At 37.2% G+C, this 15,136-nt stretch overlaps 1 protein-coding gene across 1 annotated transcript in view; it reads right to left on the bottom strand.

The window, feature by feature from the left end:
* Nucleotides 1–13,525, bottom strand: part of LOC134844950 (uncharacterized) — a 44,098-nt gene extending 30,573 nt beyond the window's left edge. The window contains exons 1-4 of the mRNA XM_063861776.1: nt 13,488–13,525; nt 12,484–12,625; nt 10,157–10,286; nt 3,271–3,542 (exon numbers count right to left, since the gene is read on the bottom strand). Coding sequence (XP_063717846.1) covers nt 3,271–3,542; nt 10,157–10,286; nt 12,484–12,624 — 543 coding nt within the window. The 5' untranslated portion in view covers nt 12,625; nt 13,488–13,525. The remainder of the gene's footprint in view (nt 1–3,270; nt 3,543–10,156; nt 10,287–12,483; nt 12,626–13,487) is intronic.
* Nucleotides 13,526–15,136: the final 1,611 nt, after the last annotated feature.

Genomic DNA, 15,136 nt, shown 5'->3' with positions numbered 1-15,136 from the left:
AGAAAAGACTGTTGGCGCGACTTAAGAAAACACTGAAAGTGGATAAAGAAAAGAATGAGCAGCGCGAGTTAACAAAAAAATGACAACGCGACTTGCGAAAAGACTCATCGAGCAACTTGAGACAACACTGACGGCGTGATTTTAAAAAAAAGTATGACGGCACGACTTAAGAAAAGACCTAAGCGGCGCGACTTAAGAAAAAACTGACGGCGCAACCTAAGTAAGGACAGGTGGCGCGTCTTAAGAAGAGTCTGACTGCTTAACTTAAGAAAAGACTGAAGGCGCGACCTAAGAAAATACTTAGGCGGCCTGAATTAAGAAAAGACTGACGGCGCAACTTAAGTAAGAACAGGTGGCGCGTCTTATGAAGAGTCTGACTGCGCAACTTAAGAAAAGACTGAAAGCGCGACTTAAGAAAACACTGAATTCGGATAAAGAAAAAAACTAAACAGCGCGGATTAACAAAATATTGACAACGCAACTTTCGAAAAGATAGATCGAGCAACTTGAGAAAACACTGACGTTGTGATTCAAGAAAAATATGACGGCACGACTTAAGAAAAGACTGTCGAGGCGACTCAAGAAAAGGTTTAAGCGGCGCGAGTTACGAGAAGAGTAAGGACACGACTTAAGAAAAAACTTATTGCGCGACTTAAGAAAAGACCTGAGCGGTGCGACTTAAGAAAATACTGACGGCACTACTTGAGAAAAGACTGACGGCCCCACTTAAGAAAAACTGTTGACGCGACTTAAGAAAACACTGAAAGCGGATAAAGAAAAGAATTAAGCAGCGCTAGTTAACAAAAAATTGACAACGCGACTTGCGAAAAGACTGATCGAGCAACTTGAGACAACACTGACGGCGTGATTTTAAAATTATGACGGCACGACTTAAAAAAAGACTGACGGCGCGACTTAATAAAAGGTTTAAGTGGCGCGAGTTAAGATAAGAGTAACGACCCGACTAAGGAAAAATTTTATTGCGCGACTTAAGAAAAGTTCTATGCGGCGCGACTTAGGACAAGACTGACTGCCTGACTCCAGAAAAGACTGACGGCCCGACTTAAGAAAAACTGACGGCGCAACTTAAGAAAAGATTAAATGCGCGACTTAAAAAAAGACTGACGGCGCGACTTAAGAAAACACTTAAAGTGGATAAAAATGAATTAAGCAGCGCGAGTTAACAAAAAATTACGCGACTTGCGAAAAGACTGATCGAGCAACTTGAGACAACACTGACGGCGTGATTTTAAAAAAAATGACGGCACGACTTAAGAAATGATTAAATGTCCGACTTAAAAAAAACTGACGGCGCGACTTAAGAGAAGACTGAAGGCGCGACTTAAGAAAATATTTACGTGGTGCAACTTAAGAAAAGGCTGACTGCGCGATATAAGAAAAAGTTTAGGCGGCGCGATTTAGGAGAAGATTAACGACGCGACTTAAGAAGAGACTGATTGCGCGACTTAAGAAAAGATTCACTGCGCGACTAAACAAAAGACTGACGGCGCAACTCAAAAAAAAGACTGACGGCCCAACTTAAACACCGATGGCGCGATTTACGGAAAAACTGACGAATCAACTTAAGAAAAGACAGACGGCGTGACATAAGAAAAGGTTTAAGTGGCGCGACCTAAGAAAAGACTGACGGCGCAACCTAAGTAAAAACAAGTAGCGCGTCTTAAGAAGAGTCTGACTGCGCGACTTAAGAAAAGACTGAAGGCGCGACTTAGAAAACTTAAGCAAAGCGATTTAAGAAAAAACTGAAGGCGCTACTTGAAAAAATACTGACGGCGCGACTTAAGAAAATAAATAGGCGGCGTGAACTAAGAAAAAACATAGGCAGTGCGTCTTAAGTAAAGACTGATGGCGCGACATAAGAAAAAACGGATGGCTCGACTTTAAAAAATACTGACAAGTTTATTTAAGAAAAGACTGACTGCGCGACTTAGGAAAAGTACTAAGCGGTGCGACTTGAGAAAAAACCTAAGCGGTGCGACTTAAGAAAATACTGAAGGCGCTACTTAAGAAAAGACTGACGGTGCGACGTAAGAAAACAGATTCCGCGGCTTAAGGAAAGACTGACAGAGCGATTTAAGAAAAGACTGACGGCGCGACTTAAGAAAAGAGTGATTGCGCGACTTAAGAAAAGACTGACGGCGCGATATACGAAAAAACTTAAACGGTGCGACCTAAGAAAACACCGATGGCTCGACTTAAGAAAAGACTGACGGCGCGACTTAAGCCCGCGGCGCGACTGAGAAATCCAGTCTGAAAACGGTTTGTGGCGCGACTTACAAAGTCTTTTCTTAAGTCGCGGACCTCGACCCGGGATGTAATCTAAGAACATAAACCTTAGATGGATACAACAAATCAAAAGTTGAAGATTGAGCCTGAAGTGAAATCAGACACACCTCACGTGCTTGATTTGAAGAAAAACAAAAATGCGTAAAACAATTAAAACTATAAAACATTTAGCGCGACCTGTTCGAAGGTTTATTCAAAATATTGCTTCTCGCTTTATTCGTCTTTGAGTATGATTCTAAAATTTTCAATAGCAGCACATCATATTTCGACCCTCTTAATGTTTTATAAGACCTGACTGATTGCAGTCAGGCCACTAATCGAATAATCGACAAAAACGTTTTGAAAGATTAATAGTTTTTACCAGAGTTTTTTTACCAGGCCGATAATGGACAGTGTGACGAACAGCCAGTGTACTCAATCTCAAATTATTCTATGAGATAGCAAAATAATCGCATCTCATTATTCATTATTCGCTACTCTTTGAGGGAAGAGGTAGGTTTTTTGAAAGTTTTTCCGTCTTCCAAATTGTTTTTCCGAGTGAGCTCTTCCATAACTTTAGAAATACTTTTTTCTTCGCCACGCTTTGACCAAACAATGGCGTGTTTTTGACGTGAGCTTCCCCCTTTTTTGTGAGGTAAAAAAGGGCCTCAAGTGGTTTTTTAGCGTTGCTTGACCACAAAGAGATGTCGTAAAGTTGAACGTTCGCAGCCAAAATTTTTCCTCTCACTTTATTTTAAGCGCAATCAAACTCTTTTTTAAACGACCCATTTAAAACGCACCTATCTCGAAAAAACTCCCCTTGTAAAGATTGAAGGACTAAGTTATGAACTACTTCCAATACCAAAAAAAAAAGGAATTGGCCACAAATCGCTTACCTACGAGTAGTTTGATACAAAAAATCATGTTCAAATGAACTTTTTTGAATCTTTCAAGATATACAAGGATTTAAAAAAGAACAGAGGCCTGTCTGCATGCGGGTGTCTCTGGAATTAGCTCTCCAAACCCAATTCTTGGGGTTCCAACTATGCCTAAAAACAAGATCACCGCCGAAATTGGGATCCATGCGCTTCTCACGGTGCAGTGAATTCTGTACCACACTCCTCTCTCTATAGCCAGCACACGATCCAAAGCAACCAGCATCATCAGCCAATCAGGAACAAGCATAACGACGAAAATGAAGTAGAGCGAAATCTTGCACGACAATTGAGAGATATGTGCAAAGCAGGACTCCTTTTCTGAAACCAGACTTGTTGGTTACCTTTTGGTCAGTCGCTTTAAAGAAGGAACTTGTCATTGAATGAAAGAAATTGTGAAAAAGCGTTTCAAAAAATGTAACTTTTTTGATGCGATACAAAAGTTGTCCTAGTACTCATGGATGCGGAACATGATGACAGGCAACTCAGACTAATTTTACTGAAAATTTAAAAAAAAATGGATATCGAGAAAGTTGTTTTTTTTTACCGGCTCTCTTACAAAATTGAGCATAATTTTACACCATTGACTACTTTAAAAACCTAAAAATGGATGCGGGAACATGAATAACGCGGAGAATTTTCAGCCCCTTCTTCTAAAACTCACGACATTCATTCGGCTTAAGACGTGTCCAAACCATCTGAGGGATGGTCGACAGGCGACCACATCAAAAACTACAACAAAATTTTTTTGACGCTCTTAGGTTATATAAAACGATCATGTAATGGTTTCTAGGGCTCTTTTCCAGTTTCCTCCTCCTTTAATTTTTTCTGAAATTCATTATGTGAAAGTCTGTTTCAATTGACTTTCCATGTAATAAACTACAATAGAACGTTACAGCGTAAAGAGGTGAAAAAATTGCCGTGTAAACACTTTTTGAACAGCTTTGTTTTGTAATTTTACGAGGGGGTTGGAAGACTGGAAAAGAGCTGTTTCTAGTCTAGACGGCGTGTTTCAGCTCTTTCGTGATTTCAATATATAAATTAGTCGGTTGCATGTGTTTGTGAATTCAGTTTTGCATGTTTCCCAACTTTATAATTGCTGCCTTCTGGTTTTCAATTTCTTTCCCGGAGTTTTCCTGTTTGCATATGAAAAGTAGTAGTCATCTAAGATGGTTGTCAGTTTTCAAATTGGAATATAACACTCGGCCTCTTTTTGCAGTAGCAAAAAAAATAGGAAAGAAGGGGTAGGTTGGTTTCTATTCACGAAACTTCAAACGCTGGCTTAACGGTCGTGTAAGAGTCGGTTGAAGTTATCGGCTATGGCTGTCAGTTGCAAGGCTGGTTAAAGATGAGGCTCTCATTGTCGTGATTCCTCTTTAGTTGAGTCATTGCAATAGTCCGGACTAACAGGCGCCAGTCTAATGGCTGGTATTGACACAAGTTTGTCCCTTGTTTTGACTGTGTAAACGTGGATCTGTTCACCATCGGTTGATTTGTTTCCTGTGATTCATCAAATTGGCCAGGGTCCTCGTGGCATCATATCATGGAGAATCCAAACAGTTTCTCCGATTTTGATAGGCGTCGTCTTCTTTGTCCATCGTTGTCGTGGTAGTAGTGTTGAGATCAACTCCTTGATCAGGTGTTTCCAAATATGGGTTGCGAGTTGTTTTGCAAAATTCCCTTGTCGACTGAGTGTTGAGGGCTGTTGGATTCGTAGAGGTGGCATGTTGGCATGCGCTCTCCCGAGAAAAAAAAGTTTTGGGGTGAGGGCTTAAACTGTAGTGATGGGTCTTGCGTTAATGAAGTGTTCAACTTCGTAAAGAACGGTGTTGGTTGAGTTGTCTGTTAGAATCTGGCTTCCTGTGATGGCATAGACCGAGTCTTATACTGATCTTAAGAGTCGTTCCCAACACCTCTAAAATGAGGAGCATAGGTAGGGTTGAAGGTCCATTCAATCTGATGGTTGGCGTAGAGCTGTCATGTAACATCGGCGTCGAAGTGGATGTTGAGTTCTTTTTCGGCTGCAGTGAATTTTGGCGGAAACAATTTTTGCTGATTTTCCTCTGCGCACGAAGAATTGCCTTTAGTATTGATGAAGGCGTCGGCTGGATGGTCCTGGCAAGTCTCGAGGTGTACGGCTCGTGTTGTTTGGCATTTCATTACAACTCCATAGCGTTTGTTGTAGGTTCTGCTGTTTTCGAAAATCGGTTTTCGAAGACCAGTCCAAAAAGATCTAATCCTGTTTGTTGAAAGGGGAAGGGTTCATTTTCCGGAAGCCTAAAATCGGTTAGGGGTGCAAGTTCCTGTTGAAGTCCAGTTGCTTAATGTCGTCCGCAGTCGTAGCATTTTATATGATCTTGTCAGTATGTGCGAAAACACATGGAATGTAATTTTCATTTTAAAGTTTATTTCTTGTAATTTTTCTTGAGGCAAGCTGGCTGTTTTTGTGGGTTTGTCATATGCAGAAGTAAACTGCTGGGTGGTTTCCATCAAGAATAATTGTGTGTTTTATGCAATAGTCCAATTGAGACTTCTCGAGGCGTCCATGTGTTCGCAAAAATCCGTCTTTGTATGGAAATTCTGAAAGATTTCGAAGTCTGCTAGTAGTTTTGATTGGTTTATTTTAGATCAACGCACGTGCGTTGACCTCTTTGTTGAATTTATCTCGTTTTAGCGGCGTGAAGATAAATTTCTTCGCGGCAATTATGTTGTTGCTGCTCAGTTCGGTGGTCGGGTTTTCCTGCGGAAGTCTAGATCTATATCTTTGCCAGTCCTAGCGGCACGCATCACAATTGCGGTTCTTTCGAAAATTCTTGTCTTTTTGGAGAATCTGATTTAGTCTATGAAACTTTGTAAAGTCTTTCTGGTAAAATCTTGAAAAGCTAGCACTGGGGTTGTTTTTGTTTCATCCATGCGTCGATTTGATCGTTGTGTAGCAAAGTATCCGTTTTGGCGTCGTTTAATTGTAGCTTTGGCCAGTTGCATTCAAATTATGGTCCGGCGAACGATCTTGATTTGTTACTGAATTCCGCTAGAGGTATTACACGGATTCGGCCATCTGATGGTTTTAGGTCTCTTGGGTAAAGTTTTCATTGACTCGCTTGGGTGCTTTCCAAAACTTCAGCAACTCTGTGAGTCAAAAAAATTGCCGTCGTTTAGCAGAGTACTGAATCCACTGAAGTGATTTCAGTCCTTATATTTGTAGAGCTGATGTCATTACTTTGTTCTTTCTGAATGAACTTTGCGAGGCGAGCATCAAAAACTGCGGATTGAATTTAGCTTTTGTGTTTGGGGGACTTGCTGCTGAGTATATCGGCTGCTGATCCGCTGCTGATCCGGGCTGATGGTTTTTGCTGGATATTGTTGACGTCTGGCTGTAATCTTGGTCTAGTATTGGCTGTTGTTCCGCTGAATTAGCTGTGTGGAGGACTTGAACTGGCATCACTGTTCTGCTCTTGTGGGGTTGTTTCTGCTGTATTGCTTGTAGCATCTGTGTGAAGTCATCCATGATGTCGTGGTGTTCATCTTGTCTATCAGTGAAGCGGTCAATGAGATCCTCGGCTATGGCGTGGGCGTGTTCAGCCGGGTGGTCTACCAGGTAGATAGTGGCGTCTTCCAAATTGTCAAAAATTTTGTTCCTCTTGGTCACTGAGTCAGCTACGTTGTAGCTCGAATTGATGGCTCTTCGTTCTTGTTTGAAGAGACGCTTTAGTTGGGCGATGAGAAGGTTTCTCTGGGGAGAGTGGTTTTGTTGGGCATGCTTGATCGTTGTTGTCGTTGCAGTTGTCGTAGATGTCGTATCTAGTCGTAATTTAGAACTAATCTTTTCAACGTTCTCAGCTGATATGAGATCGTTAAACCCTATCCAAAATTATTTTATGAGAAAGCCACCCTAGACTTGAACTTAGATGAGACCAAATCTATGCCAAGTTTTGCGCTTTCAAAGAACAATTTGGTAGACAGCTCAACAAACTAGTAGATAAATCAAAACAACCAAGAAAGCAAATAAGCAAATAAAGAGCAGAGGCCGTTTTCTTAAAATTTCAATTGCCTCTAGAATGCAAAATTTACCAAAATTTCAAGCTTTTAATGACTATTATATTCAGAAATTTTAAATGTTTTTTTGAAACTTAATAATTTGAAGCTCAATGTTTTTTGTCGAATGTTGAGATAACTTATCATTGAATTATCTCTCATAAGATATAAAAAAAATTGCATAACGACTATGGTTTTTCAACATCAAGTAATGTTTTCAAATAATAATTGTAAAGTTCTGACTACCGAAAATGGGGAAGAACTTTGTATTTGGGTGATTTTTAGTTTCAATTTCGCATTTTTTTCAATTCAAGTACCACAAAAATTTTTGGAAGAAGTTGAGTGATATATCACATTAAAACACTTGCAGCCGTTTGGAAACTATTAAAAATTTTTCAAAAAATATTAGCAGTGTGGAGAAAAATTGGTTTAAAAACTTTTCTGTCTAACTTCGAGCGAGTGAAACGGTTTTATTACGTGAAATTTAATTTTCACACCAAAAAACATTAAATTTTGAATCTTCTTCAAGCGCATTGTTGACATTAAAAAACCGAAAAAACCAAAAAATTATCTGCAAAAATCTTTTAAAAAAATTTTTCTCATACTTTTTTGTTTTTCTTTTTCTTTTAGGTTTTTGGTAGAAACCGTTGTCAAATATGCGTTTTCTATTCGTACTATTCACTAAATTTCGTTTCTAGACTTTCGTTCAGATCCGCTCATAGCCGAACGGTTAAAATAGCTTTTTAAAACCGGTTATCTCTGCTGATAACAAAAGCTTTTGCCTAAATTTCACATTCAGCACAAAAAAAACGCAAAAATGAATTTGGGCGTCTTGTTTTTTTTCTGAATGAGGCAAAATATGAATGATAATTATCGGCTGGGTTCTTTTGTTTCACTTTTAGATAATTCACTGAAAAGTCGTGTCAAATCAACTGTGCTTTTATAATACTGGTTGTGATTCGGAAACCAAAAGAATCGAAAAACATATCCCAATATCGAAAAACATGAATTTAGTCTTTAGTCGAAGAGCGACTTAAATGTATTTTATTGTTATTCCTGAGATATAAATGGTTCGATAATCCATTTCAACATCTTATTATATTCTGCTGGTCAATCAAGGAAAAGCAATTTACTACATGGATATCCTGATGTAGCTGATGTAGCTTAGAATATTCCGACCACAGTAATAGAAAAAGAGTCAAAATTGTAGTTTCTGTGTTTAGCGCGGAGAGTGAAAAACGTAGCTTGGAAACTTTACCACTGATTGCAGCAAATTACAATTGATGTTGAAATTAATAGCAATTTTGGAAATAAAAAAAAAGATTTTTTTTTGTGCCGATAAACTTCCACGTTAAACTTCCAAAAATGCTTATTTAAGCTGAAGTTTCAAATTATAGCTTTGTATGAGCTTTACACTCTGTATATGCTCGCTCTAGTTGCTCAAAAAATAATTTAACACCAAAAAATTGAGACGAGATTTTGTCGGCACTAAGAAAACTGCCTTAAGAATTTATTATTTTGGCCGAAAAAACTGCAAGTGCTTTTAAAATATATGTTACTAATTCTATCATAATAATTTTTGGGTTATAATTCTTTTCGCTTGGGAAGAAATTTCAAAAAAAAACAAACCTTCGGTGGTCAGAATAAAGAAAATTGTGGAGGTACTTTGTATTCGGCTGTGTTTAGTTTTTTTTCTTCTTTTTCTTTTTTAAAATTTTCTTCGGAAATTCAAGAAAAACAATTTCTCAACGAAATGGGTCGAATATCATATCACGTCAAAGACCTTTCAGTCGCGATTCAAACGAGATTAATCTAAATATGTAAGAAAAACCAGTTTGCATTTTTTTGGTCTAATTCAAGCTAATAAGGTGAGGCTAAGCAGGCTTACAAAAGTTTCTTTATGCTGAATTTAGGCAGTCAAAACTTAGTTTTAATCAAGTAAAGATAGTTTTCCGAGTTTTATAGCGCCAGTTTGGAAACCAAAACTTCAAAATTCAAAAACTTTTGCAAAAAAAAATTGTACATTTACAAAATTTTATCTACATTTTTTTGTTTTTCTAGTCATTTTTCTACAAATTCTGTTTTCTAATTTGCCTTTGTTACTATGATGGTCAAATATGCCTAAGTTCGCATTTTTATTGCACCGCTCACAAAAAAAATGTACTAATTGATTTTTTTGATAAACTTTGACGCCCTCAGAAAGTATTCTGATTCGATTATATGTTTTTCAGTTACTTGTTTCTGTCCTAAAAGGAAAAAAGCTCTTGCGTACAATATTGAGGTGCTGCGGAGAACAGTTTGTGCTATTCAGATATAAGGCGAGATTACCAACCCGGGTATTTTGCTTTCCTTGATGAATGAGGCAACGGTCGCCCAAACAAAAATTTACATAAAAAGTTTTTTTTATGTATATAAATTTCGATTTTTTATTTTTCAAAGTTTTTTTCGATACTCATATAAAATAAACTTCAGGCGGTCAATTGATTGAGTGCTAAGAACACATCAACCATCTACTTGCATTTGCTGACGTCTTTTTGTAGCGTTTTACCGTTTTTGCCAGGAGGGTAGATAGCTCAATTAATCACGGGGTGGGGATGGAAAAATTAAAACACAATTAAAGAAAAACACAGTTGAGAAATCTTTTGGAATGACTGAATAACTGAAAACTATTGAGGTCTCGTACTTAAAAATACATATTTTTCATTTTGCATGAAAACCATTTGCAAACTTTCAATTAAACGTGAACTATTTGACCGCGCTATCGGTCCTTAAAAAAATTATAGACAATCATATAAAAATACAAAAAAAAAACAATTGCTTTTTTTGTTATAGATTTACAGATTGAAAACTTATTAAAACGTTGTTGGAGAAGGTATAAATACAAAGATGAATATGATAACCGATGGCTCCGCAGAGTGCGAGGTAGGTGGCAGCTGCCCGTCGCAGCATCTCAGCCACTGCCTGGACCACCATCAGCGTCTTCGCAGAAAAGTCACCCTCCAGACCCAGACCAATCAACACTATCGGAATCTGGAACATGAACTATTATCAGCGCCGCAAGATCCGTTTGGTATTTTTGCTGTACAATGTTTTGCACGAATTTCCTTTCCGGATTTCTTGATTTATTTACATCTAATGTAAAAGATTCGTTACTGGGCAAAATAACTTGCTTAAATTAACTATTGCGATAGTCTTTTGTTCCTAGTTTCGCAGAAAGTGAGGAATATATTTTCCTGGGGTTCCTGGGGTGATTTTTTGTTCCGACTTTCGACGAAAGTAAGGATTATGCAATCGTAGAATTATGTTCTCGTAATGCATTCGTAGAAGGAAATAGCTAGAAAAGTACTTCTCAATTCGTTTAGGAGAAACTAATTAGAGATATACTCCTCATTTTATATAACTTGCCCAAGCAAAAAATTACTCGTTGACTAATTTTTTGATTGATAGCAGGGGTAAAATAGCAAAAACAGATAAAAATTGTTTTGACCTTCTAAATTTATTCGATCCAATCTAAACACCTTTTATCCAAAACTGACAAATCAACCTGGAACTATAGGGGACAAAAAGGACCAGAGCTGTTGAGCTTGCTTAAGAGTTGAGATAGATCAATTGAATTCAAAATCATGACTCCATGCTGTTTGCTTGAAAATCTTAAGTTACAAATTTACGAGAAAACGACAAAAGTTAGCTGTTAAAAATGAAATATAGACTTAAACGGACTTATATAGACTTATATAAAATAGACACGGTTATGCACAGATTATAAACAGCTCTTGAGCAGTGGAAGTAGAATACGGTAGGAAAAAAAAACTACTGCCTCTCTGATCGAGGTTTAATTGAAATGGAAACAAGACTGCTTGTATCAAGGCGAAGCCCTGAATCTTCCGAGTACCTTTTAAGTTCTATGGAGCAGTAATAACAAGAAAAAACTAAATGTAATAACTTAAATTGAAATTTTGTTTCAAACCAACTCGAACTTTTTTTGTAAAAATCATCCCCTCACACGCCATATAAAGTACAAGTAGTAAATTTCGCTCCTAGTGCCAACTTATTTATGGCAAACAAATCTGCTCGTATATCAGGGCAAAGCCCTGATTGTTCCGACTGTCCCTTAATTAATATCAAATAGGTTTTAGGAAAAAAATATTGAAAACCTATAAATTTTGAATAATATCAAAATGTAAATTTTTGAGTCGTATGAAATTAATACGACAAATTGGCTAGCCTCAATTCAATTTGGACCAATTTTGTTTTGCAGGATAATTTGCCACGCTAAATGATTCGTTTTGAATTCGCGTTAACCTCTCAGCATTATGAATAAACTCTTCAAAGCGCGCATAATTTAGTCCAGAGTATAGATAATTATAATTTGGCTAACTTCAAACCCCCAGAACTTTACAAAAAATAATCTGAGGTGAAATATCTTTCTACATTTGAACTCAGGAAGTCGATATCTTCAAACAGTTTTTAAAATTTTTATTTGATCGGTGAAAGTTGACTGAATAAAAAAACCATACCGAGCATAAAAATTCCGTTTTCTTCAAAAGTCGGAACAATAAGTTTCCTTCAATCAATTTGGAACGGTTTCTAAGAGGGATTAAATTGCGCGTTATTTGTCCCCCTTTGGCGAAAATGGCAATCTTTAAACCCCTATAACTCTACAAAAAAGATCTTAGGTGGGATATCTTTTTAAATTTAAGCTCATGACAACAAAAACCTTTTGAATGATATTTTTAAGAAATCCGTCAAAAATGGCTAGCTAAAAAGTCGAATTTTGTCGGACTACCACCTCGAGCACAAATATTCCGTTAGTTTCATTACAAAAGTCGCAACAAAGAAAACAGAAGCAATTTCTAAAAATTTAAGAACGTTCGAATTTCTTGAATTTTGGATTTTTGTAATTTTTAGATCTGTTTCAGCTTTGATCTGTACTTGAGCCAAATATCAATATTTTATTGAAAGCTATTTTTATTCTGTTTTTTTTCTTTACCCAACTTTTTATGATTCAAGTATATATGATTCGTGTTTAAATAAATCTAACTCAGGTATACAGTTGTTTGGCATCAAAAATTTCCTTCGTCTATCTTCTTCATTTAACACATACATTTGCCGTAAATATTTTGAATCTGATATTTTGAAACTATTCTTTTTTTGTTTTTTCTTTCTTTTGCTGCTTTGAACATTAAGAAAACCAAAATAAATTCTTATTTGCATGACTTGACGTGACCTGTGAGAGAAGAGCTACTCCAGATACAGAGGCAGCTGCCGCCACAATCCAGAAGTTTATCGGCTCATCCGGAACCTCAAGATACTGGACGATGGTGGAGTTGGTTGCCCAGCGACCTTCCTCCTCCGTGATTTTGATCATTCTTTATTGGAGAATCGGAGAAGAAAAAGTTCAGAAAGCTAGTTTAATTATTTACAACAGTAGTTAGTTTTTGTAACGGTAATTAGAAAAAGAAAAAGCGTCTTAAGCATGGGCGGATTTAGGTTTTTCTCGAGGGGGGGGGGGGGGGGGGCTGATTTTCAAAATTTTTTTGAAAATTTAGACGACCTTTTTTTTTAGGTCGATCAGATTGATTTTCAGAGCTGTGCCAAAGCAGTAAAAGACCCCGTTTTGGCCGAATTTTCTGCGCCGCAGGCTTTTTTTTGAAAATTTTAGGGTCGGTCGGCCAAAAATGGATTTCTTAAAAAAGTACCAAAGGGGGGACTCTTTGGGTCGGCAGGGGGTCGAATCCCTGAGAAAGGGCGTACCTTAAAGCCCCCCCTAAATCCGCCCCTGGTCTTAAGCCTCTCTTGTATCAAGTTTGCTATGAAAAAGGAAAATAATGGACACCTCCTTAGTTCTAGTTTTGAAGTTTTTCCATGTAATAGTATTTGATGGCAATAATCATTTTGACCGATCAACCTCACAAAACTCTTAATGAAATCGCCGACGCAAATGAATAGCTTTTCTAGTTCGAGGCACCCCTGAAAACTTGCCAAAAAACAGCAAAACATTTGAAAAATGGTCAAAGTTATAGGGTAGTTCAGCAAAAATGGAGGTCCTAATGAAAATGGGGGACCCATAAGGTGGCGAGGGAGTCTAATTTCTGGCAAAGGGGCGTCTGCTCCCAATCTTTTTTCAACCCCTTACCCCGCCCGAAATCCACTACTGGTAACAGGAATTCTAAGAAACAAATAGCATATTTTGTTTGCAAAAAGGTTGTTTGGATATTGTTTTATACTTGCCTCCTTTTTTGAAGTTTCTTGGCGAGTTAAATTCGAAGATATGAATTCATTTTTACATTTTGAAAGAGAAATCAGAACTCTTTGTATTCTTGCCGCTCCAAAGTCTAACCCAGCTATCGCTCAGAAAAAAAAGATTGAATAATTTTTTCATATTGCATCTTTGTTTCTTTTTTTAAACTCAAATAAATAGTCTTATATGTAATCATCAGGCAAGTTGCTCAAAGCTGATTGCATTGGCCGTTCTGACACTTATCAATTTCACACATGGGTGGAGTCATCAATGCGCATCAATCATACTGATTGATATAACACTTTTTACGCTCGGGGGTTATCCATTTAAACTATTTTAAGTTTTTTAATTAAGCGTTTTTGACAAAAAAAAACTTTTTTTTGTCTTATCCGAAAATGTCTCCAAAGAAAGCCATGAAAGCTTGCCTTAATTTAGTTATTCTTTTCGGCAATCTTCATGCAGACAGGTAGCCCAAAGCTAAATATATTGACTGTATGAAAAAAGCCCAAACAAAACTCACATTTTTGACACACATTTTTGACACGCCACCAATTTCACAAAAGGGCGGAGTCATCAATGCGCATCAATTGTAATGATTGCTATTAAAAGGTCTGTGCTCCGGGGGAAGTTATTCAGTCAGACCAGTTTTAATTTTTTAATTAAACGTTTTTGACAAAAATACTTTTTGTTTTTATCTGAAAGCAATGCGGTGAGCTTAAATTTAAAAAGATGAAATTTTTTGTGGACTGAAATTTTTTATTTGAAAGTTCAGGAGTTTGGAAATTGCCCGATAAAATAATTTAAGATAGTTAATTGGCGCAAAGCTTCCTGGTTTATGTTAACGCGTAGCAAACTCGGCAAATAAGTGGTATAGAAACCAGCCGAAGTATGTCTCAGAGGCCATCCATATAATCGAACCAAACAACCAACCGAAGAGTTATGTAAGCCTTATGTAACAAATATGAAATATTGAGATGTTTAATTCAAATGACGTAAAATTCCCTGGTTCATATACTCTAAGGCTTAACTTCCTGCTTGCTCGAATATTTTGTTTGCATAATTTTGGCTTGTATAACCACGCATAAATTTTTTTGACAAAAACAATTCAAATGAGTTATGACCGATGGGTATAACTCATAGAGTAATTTCGGATAGGGTACACCGTCTGCTCGTCACGCTATCTTATTTTCGGCCGGATAGATTCGTGCAACTTCTTAGTCTAATACCGATCCTAATCTTACTCTTATACTATCTAGTCTCAGGTTGTTTAACTAGTCTCTGCTAGGCTCAATAGATCTAGGGTATACTGGTTTATTGCGGCTGCTGAAGTGCTCGGGAGAGTTCAACTAATTTCTAAGTTAAATTCAAATCTCTCTGGTGCTGAAATTACAAGTAATTTCAGCACTTACAAATAAGTGGGTTGTTAGTTAGATGGATCATGATTGGTTAATATTAAATACTTTACATTGGTAAAATATCTAATTTATCCAATCATAAAATGTAGTTTAGATCAGGTTCCACCCATCCGGGTTTTACAGAGTTTTTTAGAATAGTTCTTCTGCAATTCGAAGGATGGATGATGGACATTGGTATTTGGCGAACATCATAATTTTCTTCCGTTTCCTCTTTGTTAGAGAAG

The sequence above is a fragment of the Symsagittifera roscoffensis genome, chromosome 4, assembly GCF_963678635.1.
Source record: "Symsagittifera roscoffensis chromosome 4, txSymRosc1.1, whole genome shotgun sequence".
NCBI classification, from domain to species: domain Eukaryota; kingdom Metazoa; phylum Xenacoelomorpha; order Acoela; family Convolutidae; genus Symsagittifera; species Symsagittifera roscoffensis.
The sequence above is the reverse complement of the archived record's forward strand: the minus strand, read 5'-3'. Positions and strand labels throughout refer to the sequence as shown.